Source organism: Mya arenaria, chromosome 14, assembly GCF_026914265.1.
Source record: "Mya arenaria isolate MELC-2E11 chromosome 14, ASM2691426v1".
Classification (NCBI taxonomy): Eukaryota; Metazoa; Mollusca; class Bivalvia; order Myida; family Myidae; genus Mya; species Mya arenaria.
The window spans coordinates 49,267,267-49,284,298 of NC_069135.1; the positions used below are offsets into that span (position 1 = coordinate 49,267,267).

Genomic DNA, 17,032 nt, shown 5'->3' on the forward strand with positions numbered 1-17,032 from the left:
CAATAAGAACTGGCTGCCGGCCAAAATGGATGGTTCAAATGTCAATTGGGCTGGTTCAAAGTTGGGAAACTAAATGAATTTTAAGGGTGTTTTTGTTGATACCAAACCAGTTTTAGTTTAGGTTTCAATGGTTTTGATACTTTTGCTTGAAACAGTTTCAACAACATGGCGGAGTTATTGTAGCTACTGTGCTACACAATTACTAATATAATACCTTTATCATTTAGCTCATTTGCCCATTGTAAGGCATTGTTATAAAAAAGATTGAGTTTCAACAAACGTGGTTGATCACTTTCCGCCATGTTGTTTTTGAAGTAAACTAGTTTTCAGATGGGACGAACCAATGAAACTGCCCCTGGTAGGGGTTTCGATAGTTTCAAAAACCGGTTTTGGTTTTCGTTAAAAAACAATTAAAACTGGTTTTGGTTTTATTTGAAACTGTTACATTAAATACACAGTTCGTGAAACCGATATAAAGCCGAAACCAGTTTATTACCAACAAAAACGCCCTAAGTAGAATAAGTAGAAGCTGGTCAGTTACTTTACTATTTGAGACGGTTCAACTGAAACTTATTGAGAACCCTGTGTATGTGGTGCTTTTACGATTGTGTCTTTAGTTCATTGTTGTTTAGGTCCTTGCCTTGTGCCTTTAAACAGGTTTTATTTTTGAATTTTCGACTACTGGGCTTGTCCCTGTAGTTTTTATTTTATTTAATTTGGCCGTCCATATCTTCTGTTGATCTAAGCCATGTATATGGGCTATTAATCTAGACAGTATTAGATCCACTGATCTGGGTTATATTGCATCTGCAAACCTGGGCCCTATAGTCTTTTAATCTGGGCCATATTGTCTGTATAGAATTTATACATTCTATTTTTTCAGCAATGGAGAGTAAAGAAGGAGGGGGAGATGGATTGGTGGAAGACAAACCAACATCAATCACAGACTCACTTGTGGTCATTAACAAGGAGGAAGCGAAAGGTATGAATTCTGCTAGAGTTACTCATTGGGTTCAACTCTAGTCCAAATAATTGTACATGTATGTTTTATGAACAAAATTTAACTGAAGCACGTGTGCTGTTAATGAAAATCTCCAAGTTTACAAGATGTGAGTGATGAGTGTCGGTTCTCGATTATTTTCTTTGATGAAATGATTAATCGATTACATTGGAGGTTAATTATTTTCCAACGTGACAATGTACAAAACAACGCATTCAATATACTTATTTAGGCCTTTTTTTTTAATTATATGTTTTACGAACGGCCAGAGGTTTGAAGTGTCGGAGGAGGAGGAAATAAAAATAAAAATAAAATTAAATTTCTGGAATTTTATTTTTTGGTCGGGAAAAAAACACAGAAAAGCAAAAGCTATGATGTATTCTCTATGACTTTCTATTTTAATGTCAAGTCAATATGTAAGTGTGCACATTTGTTTTTGCTTTATCTGACAAGTTCACTTCATATTTTCATTAGTCACTCTTTATACTTTGTAAATGCAGGTTATAATAGACAAGTGACATAATAATAATCAATTATTTTCGGTAAATCTATTTGCCATTTTGAGTTTAAGGAATCGGCTATCACTTCACTGTGTTGTCTTGGCAGCAAATTGTCTGATACCAATTCACCAACCATGTCATTGTTACAGTTAGCAAAAGAGCTTTTTTGTTTCCTTCTATACAGGGAATATTTATCCGCCAGGAACTAGTGATCCAGGAACTTGTAAATCAACTGATTATAGCTGTCTGATAAAACAAAAGCTGTCTATCCAACGGTGATTCAAATAATAATAGTTGTCCATCACACATTCTGTCCAACAAGCAGTCCAAACAACACTGGTGGTCCAACCAACACTTCCAGTCCATCCATTTATAGTAACTGTTGTTCAACCAACACGTATGGTCCATCCAATATAGCGGTCCAGTAAGCAATAGATGCCCAACCAACAAGAGAGTTTCAACAGGCACTAGCTTACATCATGTTGCTACCAATCTAGCAGCCCAACCGATTGTAGTGATGTTCTACATTGAAAGTGATGGTCTCAGTAGATAACATCAGCATATTTGAATCATATCTGTAAAGAAAAGAATGGAACATTAAAAGTATATTTTTTATAAAAAAAATAAGTTACTTTCAGACTTATTTATGTAAATTTTTTATTACATAGTATTATAACACACAGAGCAGTATAAATAACATAATTTATATTGATGATGATTTATATATGTTCATTCATAAGACTATTAAATAGTTATACTGTTCCTGGTAATATACATACAGATTCCTCATTATAGATTATCATAATTACATGTCAGATAGTAAAACAGCTTAATGTATTATTTGTGTTAATTTTCAAAACAAAGGTTTTAGAATAGATATTTTTTGTTATTAATAATACTCCAATAAGAATAGTAAACGCAGTCTTTTCTGAACCATCTACCCCACCCACCAGAACTAAACTGTCCAGGTAAACAGTCAAGCGATTTATAGCTCATGACATTCAAATTATATCACAATAATGTAATATAAACTCATTTAAATGACAAATCTAATAAAAATTAATAAATAATAACAAACCTGGAACGATAATTAGTCCATATTTATCGCATTCGGAGCTCCTCGGCCATTATTTTCAAAAACAACCTCGGATGTATGCCGGTACATCTGTTGAAGTAGTCCGTATTTTTTTTAATAAAAGCATTAATTAAATGTAGTGTTTAAGAGTTGTATTCATTGCTCTCAGTTTAAATTGATTGCCAGTGAAGTGTATTATTGCAAACATAATTACGATTCCCAAGAGTTAAGCCATAAAATTTAACTACTAAATAAGATTACTACGCGATCTATTTGCAGCGGACTTAAACGTACCACTTTTTAAGTATGTAAACCGTCCATATACATCCGAGGTTGTTTTTGAAAAAATGGCCGAGGAGTTCCGAATGTATTTATCGCTGTTATAACCCGGAAGTCACTCTGCCGCAAAGGATTATCCGGGTGAGCTAAAACCCGGTGCCAGGTATCGATATCGAGAAAAGCCGTTATCACAGTTTATGATTCCGGATTATGTTGATACTGTGTTATTATACCCCCACAAACGAAGTTTGAGGGGGTATATAGGAGTGAGCTTGTCGGTTGGTCGGTCGGTCGGTCTGTCGGTTTTCATGGTTTCCGGACGATAACTCATGAAAGGCTAGACAGATTTGAAAAATTTTTGGTACACAGGTGTAACATCAGAAGATACAGGTCAAGTTTGATATTGGGTCTGGTGAGGCCAAGGTCAAGGTCACTGTTACTAAAAATAGAAAAACTGTTTCCGGACGATAACTCATGAAAGGCTAGACAGATTTGAAAATTTTTTGGTACACAGGTGTAACATCAGAAGATACAGGTCAAGTTCGATATTGGGGCTGGTGGGGCCAAGGTCAAGGTCAAGGTCACTGTTACTAAAAATAGAAAAATTGTTTCCGGACGATAACTCATGAAAGGCTAGACAGATTTGAAAATTTTTTGGTACACAGGTGTAACATCAGAAGGTACAGGTCAAGTTCGATATTGGGGCTGGTGGGGTCAAGGTCACTGTTACTAAAAATAGAAAAATTGTTTCCGGACGATAACTCATGAAAGGCTTGACAGATTTGAAAAAATTTGGGTACACAGGTGTAACATCAGAAGATACAGGTCAAGTTCGATATTGGGGCTGGTGGGGCCAAGGTCAAGGTCACTGTTACTAAAAATAGAAAAATGGTTTCCGGACGATAACTCATGAAATGCTAGACAGATTTGAAAAATTTTTGGTACACAGGCGTAACATCAGAAGATACAGGTCAAGTTCGATATTGGGGCTGGTGGGGCCAAGGTCAAGGTCACTGTTACTAAAAATAGAAAAATGGTTTCCGGACGATAACTCATGAAAGGCTTGACAGATTTGAAAAAAATTTGGTACACAGGTGTAACATCAGAAGATACAGGTCAAGTTCGATATTGGGGCTGGTGGGTCCAAGGTCAAGGTCACTGTTACTAAAAATAGAAAAACGGTTTCTGGACGATAACTCATGAAATGCTAAACGGATTTGAACAATTTTTGGTACATAGGTGTAACATCAGAAGATACAGATCAAGTTCGATATTGGGGCTGGTGGAGTCAAGGTCACTGTTACTAAAAACAGAAAAATGGTTTCCGGACGATAACTCATGAAAGGCTTGACAGATTTGAACATTTTTTGGTACACAGGTGTACATTTCAGAAGATACAGGTCAAGTTCGATATTGGGGCTGGTGGGGCCAAGGTCAAGGTCACTGTTACTAAAAATAGAAAAATGGTTTCTGCTTCATAACTTTAATTGGGCATGAGATATTGTGATGAAAATTGCTGTATAGGCAGCCTCTGTGAAGACAATGCTTGTGATTGAAAATGGGGCCAGTGGAGTAAAGGTTTTTGTGCACTGTTACGAAAATAGAAAAACAGTTTCCGGACAAACAATACATGCATGATAAAAGAAGATGCAGTGTGCAGTAACCTTGGAGTTATGGCCTCTTTTCAAAGGAATGGTTTGCCATTCCTGTGTCTAGGCGGCATTTGGGGGTATTCGTCACTCCTGTGACAGCTTTAGTTTAAAGTATGCTTTAGTTTAAAGTATGCATTGGTTGTCAAAAAGCAATTAATAACGGACCGTGGATACTTGAATTTATCATCTGATATTAACCCTGATATTAACATAATTCGGTATCAGAAAGAGATACCAGGTACCGGATACCAGGTTTTTAGCACCAGCCTGCAAATCCGATGAATGTTTTTCATTGGCTTAAACTTTTTCAGAGATGTTTACACCAATGTTTTTACAACTATTGCTATGTCCTCTGCTTTTAATGATTTGCCGCGATAAAGTTTCATCGGCGGAAAAAAAAAGAAAAAGAAATCACAATTTTATTTTTATTTCAAAAATGAGTTTTTTTGAGCGGCGGTGTTCGTAAAACATAGAATCAAATAAAAAAGGCCTTAACAAAAATGTGTGAATAAATATTGAAATGAGATGATATTCAAAAATGATTGGATTTGAAGACATCAGCAATCTTTAGGGATTGTTTACTCTAATATCCTTCTCGGTGTTTTCACATTTTGCAAAAAATTTTATTGGCATTCAATGGCTTTGCCTATCTGTATTTATGATCAGGGTACATCTTCTTTTATGACCTTAATTTCCAATAAAATTGATAATTGACATGGGTAATGACTAATTGGCATGTCGTACCACTCTAGCGAGTGCCATAATCCGAGTGACATAGGCGACGGAAATCACAGACCAGCGTGTGGAGATAATGCAGACGATCTAGAACGATTGTAGTTTCGATTTTGTTTTTCAAAAACGAAAAACCACGAATTCAAGTACCCACGAACTTGTAATTTTTCGGCAAACCACGAAATTTCATGCCAACGAATATAAATGATTTCACAGTATCTGCTTGTATTAAGTGTAAAAATAATAATATTGATCTAATATAAAAAAAGCTTTTGAGAAATTATGGTTTATAAATTGCTTATATTTTTGATTATGTTTATTCATGAATGTTAAGTCATTTTTGTGTGAGTTCATAACTAGAATTGTTTACTGTTTTAAGCAAAAGTGGCATACATCTCCAGTTATTTTTTGTATGAATAATTTTAAGCATCATTTGAATCTGAATATGTGTTGCATCATATTTGATTATCAATACTAGTTTCACATCATATCATATTATTTTTATTTTGAAGTTTTTTTTATTATCATGCACGCTTTATGGTTGGAATATGCTCATATCAGATCTTAACTACGGGGTAACATTGGCTCATTTTGAATGATTTATTAACTTGGACATTTATTACGCGTGTAAAATGTTTGCATAAATAATAGTTAATATACAGTGATACACCTCATCAATTTAGCATCTTTAATTATTTGCGTATATTTTTCAGCAAGTTCTTAAAAACAGGTGCAAAATCTCGACTAGTTTTTACTAAAATTAATTACTTGTTAGGATTATTTTGGCAGTGACCTGGCATGTGTGTGATTGATTCGCATAAGGTAGGGATTGAACCAATCACTTGAACAACCACGCAGTTGTACATCACTGCTTCCTATAATGCTACAAGTAATTTCAATCACAAAGTCAGCTGTGAACTGAGTTTAACAACATGTAAGTTCAACATTTTATTTTTCATTGTATTTTACCACATACTTGTTTACCAATTATATATGACAAGATAATGGAAAATGTATGCACATATCAAGTGTTTCTCTTATGCTTGAGTTGTTGTATCAGAAGTCCAAATAAACGCAAGCCCCCAAGCTCTACACTGGGAAAATGCCTTCCAGGCTTGCTAAAATTCTGAATTTTATATAGCAAGGCTTGTCAAAAAATTTGATGCCAAGCAATAGTATAAGAATTCGAGCTGGTTCATCCAAAAGTCTAATTTTGATGACTGTTGTATACATGTTTATTGTAATTGACTGTTCAATATGTTAACATTTATTTCACTTTTGGTTGGAAATAAAGAGTATATATAGATATAGACAACCAACAGGTACTGGATATAGCCAAAATCGTATCCAATGTGTAGAAAGATTCTGTTACTCAAGAGATAAATAAAACAAATTCCATTTTATATATGTATTTGTCCATGTTTTGACAATATGAACATATTCAACCATCTTTGATTAATTTTCTGAATGTATTAATTACAAAAAAAGACAAGAACTTACCAAATGTTTTTTTTATGCATTTAATGGTTGTTTTGTGCAATATACTTTTGCACTTACAATATGAATGTAATATACCCGTTATAATCTATTTCAAACAGAAAATACTCCTCTAAATACAATTTCAGTTTCAATATCACCCCCCCCCCCCCCCCTCTGTTGATAAAACCCATTTAGAGTTTAGCCGTTAGGGATTAGATGAATCCCGTATTGAATGTCTAATAGTTTAGTCTAGTACATCAAACTTAAAACTTACAACAAATATCAAATGATCTTGAAATGTAAATGTTATTAACCACATACAATATTCTTGTGGTTTCTGTTACATGCTGGACAAACAAACAGTTTATTGCATACAAAGAACATGTGTATGTATTTAAATGTAATGTTTTTGTACATGTACATTGTTATATATATACACATTCTGACATCACTTTTGCCAAGAAAGAAACATAATAGAAATAAACTTTATCACATTATACAAAGAACGCATGGTGTGTTTTTCAAAAATAATAAACCATATTGATTTATTTATATTTCATCAATTTGTTTTTATAAGGGTCAGGACTTAAATGTGAGGTAGGTTGGGTACCCAGAACCACAGCATGATTTCTGTTTGGCCTAAGAGCGATTCAGACAACAAATTATAAAATGAACTTGGAAAGCAAATAAACAAAATGTAAAATGCATGATCCAAAATAACGTAGAATTTTGTAACCCTGCACAGTTATACATTTTAAAATATACAGTCGAAACCCGTTGGCACGGTATCGCAGGAACCAGCCAAATGACTTCGAGCCTCGTGAACATGGAGCCAAGCGGGAATGCTTACAAAGAGTAAAACAAACTTGGTCCTTTAGATCCAGTTAGAGCCAACAAGGAATTTGAGCCAAGTGATATCGAGCCAACGGCTTTTGGCTGTATTGTATTTCAAAGCGTAATGTTTTCACTACATGCTGAATAAATTTCAGACTGTTAACATCTCCCATTTAAAGGTAACAGATAGTAGCATACACTCATTATACACTTTCTGGTGCGCAGTGTTTTCAGAGTAAACACATGAAAATATTTACTTGTTCTGCTTGGTGTCATGTGCATGAATATCCAAACATGGGCTTTTCATTTCCTACATATTAATTGAAAATTCAACAACCTTTACTGCAACTCTTAAACATTTATAAAGTATGATTTGAGTTGAATCCCTTTAGTGCTTAAATAGCAGTTATGCATGTGGTTGGAACTAAGAAAACTGTTTGTTTCCTTCAGAATCTGATCAAGAAGAAATTCCAGAAGAAATTGAAGGAGACGAAAAAAGTGACCAGCAAGACACTGAAGATGAATTTGTCTACTCTGATGACTTTGAACCATCCAATGGTGAAGAATCTGACATTGAAGACAATGACCAGCCAAATGGAGAAGCCTACGTAGCTAAGGTGCGGATTCCGAATCCAGTATTGCCAGAGACTGTGACAGAACTCGAGACATCGTGGGGAAGCAAGATATACCTGGTGGGAACAGCGCACTTCAGCTCTGAGAGCCAGGATGATGTGACTAAGGTTTGTTTAAAGAGTATAAATGTATTGTAGTCAACAACTCTGGAAATGTCAAACAAATGTAGCCACCTCACCAGATGTTGCAGATTGTGTTGAACACAAACAATAGTAGCCACCAAGCTGTAGCCGCCTAGCCATAGCCACTGTAGAGCCAGGTGTTGCAGTGGTTAAGTTATAGTGAAATTAATCAGACTTTACAGTGGTTAAATTGTAGTCAAACAATAGTAGCAACCTCACCAGATGTTGCAGTGGTTGAGTTGTAGTCGAACAATAGTAGCCACCTCACCAGATGTTGGAGTGGTTGAGTTGTAGTCGAACAATAGAAGCAACCTCACCAGATGTTGGAGTGGTTGAGCTGTAGTCGATCAATAGTAGCCACCTCACCAGATGTTGCAGTGGTTGAGCTGTAGTCGATCAATAGTAGCCACCTCACCAGATGTTGGAGTGGTTGAGTTGTAGTCGAACAATAGTAGCCACCTCACCAGATGTTGCAGTGGTTGAGCTGTAGTCGAACAATAGTAGCCACCTCACCAGATGTTGGAGTGGTTGAGCTGTAGTCGATCAATAGTAGCAACCTCACCAGATGATGCAGTGGTTGAGTTGTAGTCGATCAATAGTAGCAACCTCACCAGATGTTGGAGTGGTTGAGTTGTAGTCGAACAATAGTAGCCACCTCACCAGATGTTGGAGTGGTTGAGTTGTAGTCGATCAATAGTAGCCACCTCACCAGATGTTGGAGTGGTTGAGCTGTAGTCGAACAATAGTAGCCACCTCACCAGATGTTGGAGTGGTTGAGCTGTAGTCGAACAATAGTAGCCACCTCACCAGATGTTGGAGTGGTTGAGCTGTAGTCGAACAATAGTAGCCACCTCACCAGATGTTGGAGTGGTTGAGCTGTAGTCGAACAATAGTAGCCACCTCACCAGATGTTGGAGTGGTTGAGTGGTAGTCGATCAATAGTAGCCACCTCACCTTGGAGTGGTTGAGTTGTAGTCGATCAATAGTAGCCACCTCACCAGATGTTGGAGTGGTTGAGCTGTAGTCGAACAATAGTAGCCACCTCACCAGATGTTGGAGTGGTTGAGCTGTAGTCGAACAATAGTAGCCACCTCACCAGATGTTGGAGTGGTTGAGCTGTAGTCGAACAATAGTAGCCACCTCACCAGATGTTGGAGTGGTTGAGCTGTAGTCGAACAATAGTAGCCACCTCACCAGATGTTGGAGTGGTTGAGTGGTAGTCGATCAATAGTAGCCACCTCACCAGATGTTGGAGTGGTTGAGCTGTAGTCGAACAATAGTAGCCACCTCACCAGATGTTGCAGTGGTTGAGCTGTAGTCGAACAATAGTAGCCACCTCACCAGATGTTGCAGTGGTTGAGTTGTAGTCGAACAATAGTAGCCACCTCACCAGATGTTGCAGTGGTTGAGCTGTAGTCGAACAATAGTAGCCACCTCACCAGATGTTGCAGTGGTTGAGCTGTAGTCGAACAATAGTAGCCACCTCACCAGATGTTGCAGTGGTTGAGCTGTAGTCGAACAATAGTAGCCACCTCACCAGATGTTGGAGTGGTTGAGCTGTAGTCGAACAATAGTAGCCACCTCACCAGATGTTGGAGTGGTTGAGCTGTAGTCGAACAATAGTAGCCACCTCACCAGATGTTGGAGTGGTTGAGCTGTAGTCGAACAATAGTAGCCACCTCACCAGATGTTGGAGTGGTTGAGCTGTAGTCGATCAATAGTAGCCACCTCACCAGATGTTGGAGTGGTTGAGCTGTAGTCGAACAATAGTAGCCACCTCACCAGATGTTGGGAGTGGTTGAGCTGTAGTCGAACAATAGTAGCCACCTCACCAGATGTTGGAGTGGTTGAGCTGTAGTCGAACAATAGTAGCCACCTCACCAGATGTTGGAGTGGTTGAGCTGTAGTCGAACAATAGTAGCCACCTCACCAGATGTTGCAGTGGTTGAGCTGTAGTCGAACAATAGTAGCCACCTCACCAGATGTTGCAGTGGTTGAGCTGTAGTCGATCAATAGTAGCCACCTCACCAGATGTTGCAGAGGTTGAGTTGTAGTCGATCAATAGTAGCCACCTCACCAGATGTTGCAGTGGTTGAGTTGTAGTCAAACAATAGAAGCCGGCTACCAAAACCGCCATATTGTGTGTAATTCTCTCTCCACAGACAATAGTTGCCATATTATGTAATTCTCTCTCTAGCAACAATAGCCACATTATGTGTATTTTTCTCTCGCCAGCCAATAGAAGCCACTCCATGTGTAATTCTTTCTTCCTAGACAATAGTAGCCACCCAGCCAGATGTTGTGATGGTAGAGTTGTGTAACAGCCGCATGAACATTCTCCAGTATGATGAAGAAACACTGCTACGCGAAGCCAAGGACATCAGTCTGGTCAAAGTCAGGCAGCTTATACAACAGGTAAGGTACACAAACATCTGGATACTGGAGTCACCCTGAAAAGACCAACCTGAAATATAATACCAGTGGGAAGGGCAAATAGAATCAAGGAGGTTAAAGGGGCTAGACACCAAATGGTCCCAAAAGTGGCAAATACAGTATTTCCTCAAAACAAGCCTTGAATTGTCAATGCGAGCTAGTAGGAGGCCGATAGTACATAATTTTACATATCATTTTACATGATTAAAAGAATAAAAGCAACAATGATTTTGCTGTCTCACAGTTTAAAAATTTCGCATAAGGTTTTCCCAGTTTAAAAAAGAATAGAATGTTTTTTCAGAACACCTTGCATGACATGTGATCGTTTCACACACTCATCTGTCATTTTCAGCAGATTAAACTGTCTCATAAAAAAGTTTCCATTGATCAATTTCATCACTGATGTTGATTGGTTGGGCTCTGTGTCTACATCACTGATGTTGATTGGTTGGGCTCTGTGTCTACATCACTGATGTTGATTGGTTGGGCTCTGTGTCTACATCACTGATGTTGATTGGTCGGGCTCTGTGTCTACATCACTGATGTTGATTGGTCGGGCTCTGTGTCTACATCACTGATGTTGATTGGTCGGGCTCTGTGTCTACATCACTGATGTTGATTGGTCGGGCTCTGTGTCTACATCACTGATGTTGATTGGTCGGGCTCTGTGTCTACATCACTGATGTTGATTGGTCGGGCTCTGTGTCTACATCACTGATGTTGATTGGTCGGGCTCTGTGTCTACATCACTGATGTTGATTGGTCGGGCTCTGTGTCTACATTGTTTCACAGCAGTATTCCTTGCTATGTCACTTCTTCCAGGAAGCCATAAAGTGTGTGATATGTTGGCAGCAAGCCTTTTGCAGTTCCCCATGACTAGAATATTGCTGCATTGAGGATAGCTCTATATAATCTTGTTTCTGGTTGTTTCTCTACCCTGAAATCTGCAATTAAAATTAACATTAGAATACATGTGGACTTTCTGTTGGTTGACATCAATCTTGTATTAATAACACATCTTTGAAAATCAGCTTGTTGCTGTGGTACTCAATTGTAAAAAAGTGCTGTGCCTAATTGCATAACCCCTTGTATACAGTCATTTAGTTCAATTTGCACTCTTTGATAACTGAATAGAACATGTAGTTTGCTCACTATAACATGAAAAACTAAACAAAAATCAATGTTAGCGAATTAATGTTTTGTTAATAAAGTTCTAACAGAAAAGGCATTTCTGTGAGAAGAAATGTATTATGTCTGATATAAACAAAGACTGTTATTTTGATTTTAAATATGTGTATATGTACATGTAGAATCAATTCTTTATTTCAGAGTGGTTTTCTGCAGGGAGTAATGCATGTATTTTTCCTACAAATGTCCGCTCACCTCACAGAACAGCTTGGAATGGCCCCTGGGGGGGAGTTCCGCAGGGCTTTTCATGAGGTAGGAATTAGATCTTTTCTATCAGTTATTCACTGGTTGTCAATGCATATTTCCAATGCCCGCTCATTCTCACAGAACAGTTTGGAAAGGGTGGTTGGGGTGAGGTTGTGTGAGGGGTGGGAGGGATGTTATGGAAGATATTTTAAAGAGGTTTAATGTTTTAAAACAATTCTTTAATTATTTACATTTGTATTATATATTTATCCAGATGTAAATGTATTGTGCTTCAGAGAAAATTGTATCCAGAGTTTGATAAAACACAACCATTTCTTTTTAAGTTATAATAGGTACCAAAACCAGTATAAATATTACGGACAAATCTGATTGGGATGGCCACAAAATGTCTTTGTTATATGGCCTATAAATAAACAGTTACTGATTGGTCCAGAGCATAATTGGTGGAACAAAATACATGTATAACTCATATTTCATAAGATTGGGTTTTCCCCTACTCATATTTATGGTCTATAAATACTGGTGAATTGTGCCACTTTTAATCAGTTAAAGAAAGATGTCCGCAAGGATGAAGGTGGGACAAATGCAGTGACAACATTTCAGACTTAACACTATCCTGTTGTAAAGTCGAAGATAACTTTGATTCAAATTCTCTGTTATATGAACCTAATAGAATAAATTCTTTTAAAAAGCTCTGAAGAAATAGGGTTTGTAAAATCTCTAGTTACATGTACGGTAATCAAGTGTTCTCTACTTTGTCACTTAGTTTGATGACTATTATATTCATCTTTTTCTGATAGAAAAAATCATAGTTCAGCACAACTCCTTATCCTTCAGGCAAAGAAGATCCCTAACTGTCGGCTGCAGCTGGGTGACCGGCCTATTCAGATAACCCTTAGTCGTGCCCTTTCCTCACTCTCCTGGTGGCAAACAATCAAACTGGCCTATCATCTCATCACATCAAAGGATTCTATCAGGTAAGAGTTAGGTGAAAGCACTTAGCTAGCTAGTTCTCTCTGACTTGACTGTAAATATTAGTGACTTCCCAATCCAGATCATTTTGAGTAGTGCCCTTTTGTCACTTACTTGTTCGAAACTATCAAAACAGGCCTATCATCTGATCACCTCAAGGGGTTCAATCAGGTAATTGATAGGTTAAATGACTTTTTTGGTCAATTGAGTACTTTCCTTGCTTTCCTGAAGGCAAACTTCCTTAAAAGGATTCGTTTTATCCAACCTTTTTTTGCCATACCTCGTAAATTTTTCTGCACCTTGGAGGATGAAAAGAAGTGTAAATGGAAAGGTTAGAGTGACACATAGTAAAGGCATCTGCTTTCCACCCATAAGGTCATGAGTTCAAACCACACCAGGGCCACGTTCTCTTGGCCTTTCAAAATGGACACAGTCCTGGTTTCTGGCTAGGAAACTATAACCCGATAGTGATTCTTATCAGCTTTCACCAGTCTTCACAATCAAGCTAAAATAAAAGAGTATTAACCAAGAGTATGCTGTGCATTGTAGTTTAACTGTGTAAAGTCCACACTTTTATGTCATCAGACATGGCGAAAACCATCGGTCTGACGGTCCTGACTGGTAAATTTTGATTGGGTCCGACTAAATTTGTGATGCGGATGGTCAGTCTGACAGACAGTTTTCATGTCCGAATGTAAAAGAAATTATGAAGATTTAATCTTTAACAATTATCAAACACCACTTGAAAGTAAAAAAACAACAACATATTTCCTTTATTAAAAACAGAAAATCACGTTTTATTAATGATAATTGTCAAAAAAAGGTTTGTTTACGAATCCAATGTTGTATTCTGTAGTTTAAATGTTGGAATGTGTACTCCACTTAGTCAAACACCATGTAGCATTTGCCTCCCTTAATTAACAAATAATTTATATTACTGTGTATATATTGCGCAATGTTTTGAAACACTAAATAAAAACATTTTGTCATGAACATTGGAATGTTTTAAAGGATAGTTCAAGACAAATTTTTTATCCTTTGGAAAATGTTACTCCATTCCGAAATCAGTTCCGGTACGGTCAGAGAAATACACATTGCCAACAAATCGACCAATCAAAACTTTTATTTTTGGCTATGTGCCGGTGTCAAGAAATGCAATTTTTAAAAGTTTATTTCGGAGCCAAACCTGCAAGAAATAACTTGTTAATATCTTAATACCTTTTTATTCCTAGTCAATGTAAATTTAACAACAAATGCTTTAAAAAAGCAAGTTTAAAAACAAAAATTTTGGACAGGCAAATTTTCTTTTGGACTGACAAAATATGGTAGGCTGTCGGTCCGAATAACCGTCACTTTTTCTGAACTTTTGTGATGACTGGCCATACCTTGTGTCTAAGTATGTTCCTTCTCTCTTTAGCAAGGAGGATGTAGAAAAGTGCAAGCAGAAGGACCTTCTGGAGGAGATGTTGAAGGAGATGACGGGCGAGTTTCCCGGCCTTAGTCGCGTCTTTGTTCAGGAGAGGGATACATTCCTAGCCCATGCTCTTAAACATGCTGCACAGCCTTTACCAAACCCAGATGATCCTACTGGTAAGTGTTTACTTGCTTTTCTACCATTGGTTTAAGGAGATACAGAGGGAGTTTCAAGGCCTGAGCTACGTCTTTGTTCAGGTGAGGGATACATCTCTAGCCAATGCCTTTATACAAACCGCAGTCTTTACCAAACCCATATGATCCTACCGGTAAGTGTTATTTGCTTTTTTAACACTTGTGCAAGGAGTCAATTAGACAAAACACAACAGACACCGATTGGTTTGTTTCTGAATATGTAACACATTTAGGGACGTTGATCACCAACAAAGACAAGCGATTCCGGACGTTGAAATGTGCTATAACAATTTATATCATGATAGAAACTATCAGTAACATATAAAACATAGAGAACATAAACACATAGTGTTTTTAGCTGGACTATTCGAAGAATAGGTGGGCTATACTACTCGCCCCAGCGTCGGCGTCCGGTTAAAGTTTTAGGGCAAGTTGGGATTTTCACTTATAAGTCCAATACCCTACATTCAATTGACTTAATACTTCAGGCAGTTGTTCAGGGCCATCACATGATGAGGTTAGATAACTCCATATTATTCTTTACACAGAGTGTGGCCCCTGATTGACTATAGAACTTGGGTTAAAGTTTTAGGGCAAGTTGGAATATTTATTAATAACTTCTATATCCTTTGTTCAATTGACTTAATACTTCACACAGTTGTTCAGGACCATCACACAATGAGGTTACATAACTCCATATTATCCTAAATACATTACAAGTTATGGCCCCTGATTGACTTAGGTTAAAGTTTTAGGGCAGGTTAAAGTTTTAGGGCAAGTTGGGATTTTCACTTAAAACTCCAATACCATTCATTCAATTGACTTAATACTTCACACAGATGTTCAGAGCCATCACATAATGAGGTTAGATAACTCCATATTATCTTTTATACAAATTATGGCCCCTGATTGACTATGGAACTTAGGTTAAAGTTTTAGGGCAGGTTGGGAAATTGTTTAATAACTTTTGATTTAATACTTCACACAATTGTTCAGGACCGTCACCCAATGAGGTTACATAACTCCATATCCTTACTACAAGTTATGGCCCCTGATTGACTTAGGTTAAAGTTTTAGGCAAGTAAAAGTTAATGGCAAGTTGGGATTTTAATAAAAAAACTTCTATACCGTTCATTAAATGCACTTAATAAAATTTAAAATTATTTACGACCATCTTACAACAAGAAACATAACTCCGTTTTAAGCCTAAATACAAATTATGGCCCTTGAATTATTTTTTTTTAATTTTTTTTTTTTAATTTCCTTTGAAAGGCATATTTGTATATTCTTAACCACATTTTCATAATGGGAAATCAAGTTATTTGAATGACTTGCGTCATTGTTTGGGCGGGCTGGTGGGAGGGCAGCATCAAAGTCACCTTATGTATCGAATAATTTTAGTTAGGTTTGACATAAAGAGACCAAACTTGGTATTATTACATCGTTATTGTTTTCTAAGTCAAAGTGGCGTAGTCGAGCGCGCTGTCTTACGACGGCTCTTGTTTAAACTTGAATGTAAAAACAATTTGGCATTACGCCTTCATTAATTGATTAAGAGGAAGTGACATCAACATCTTAAACTGTTTTATGATGGCATGTCATTTAGCAGCCAACACATGATGTGATTGACAATTAATACGATATAGACACTAACATCGAAAAAAATATTATTTTAAACCCTAGTGATACAATATCCTATGAGAAATCTTGTTTGATTATTATTGTATTTTTATAATTATTCAAATTCAGGTCACATACCGAGTGTTGTTGTGGGTGTCGTAGGGATGGGCCACGTTCCAGGTATCAAAATCAATTGGGAAACCCCACAGTTTGACATGAGAGAAATATGCAAGTAAGTTCCAATGAGAGTTTAATGTAGTATTTATTCTTATGATTTATTTATAGTACGTATTTTCATCACTATGATCAGTCTACTTTTAAGCATAAACCAATAATTGAAGTTAAAGTTTGGTTCAAGATCATTTACACTCCAATTGGGCTTCTTAAGATGACTGAATAACCTTTCAGTTGCATTCCTATTCTGATGAATGCAAACATCTTCGGAATAACTTTTGATAGTAAGCCTTATTTATACCATTTTAAATTGTCTTGGAAACATTTATTTTGTAGCCTTGTTGTTGGATTATTCTCATGCACATATTGAGTAAAAATTTATACCTTGAATATTTTAGAATTGCAGTATATGATAACATTTGGTCAGTGCATGGTTATTTTTGAAATCCTTTGGACAACACAACTTTGCCCTGATGTTTTCATGTGTTTATAAACTTTTGAACCACAATTGTTTAATTGATTAT

At 36.9% G+C, this 17,032-nt stretch overlaps 1 protein-coding gene across 1 annotated transcript in view; it reads left to right on the top strand.

The window, feature by feature from the left end:
* LOC128217104 (traB domain-containing protein-like) overlaps nt 1-17,032 on the top strand; it is a 42,472-nt gene that overhangs the window by 22,261 nt on the left and 3,179 nt on the right. Inside the window, exons 2-8 of the mRNA XM_052923985.1 lie at nt 884-982; nt 8,002-8,291; nt 10,581-10,721; nt 12,069-12,179; nt 12,972-13,111; nt 14,524-14,696; nt 16,464-16,566. Of these exons, the coding sequence (XP_052779945.1) occupies nt 886-982; nt 8,002-8,291; nt 10,581-10,721; nt 12,069-12,179; nt 12,972-13,111; nt 14,524-14,696; nt 16,464-16,566 (1,055 nt within the window). The 5' untranslated portion in view covers nt 884-885. The remainder of the gene's footprint in view (nt 1-883; nt 983-8,001; nt 8,292-10,580; nt 10,722-12,068; nt 12,180-12,971; nt 13,112-14,523; nt 14,697-16,463; nt 16,567-17,032) is intronic.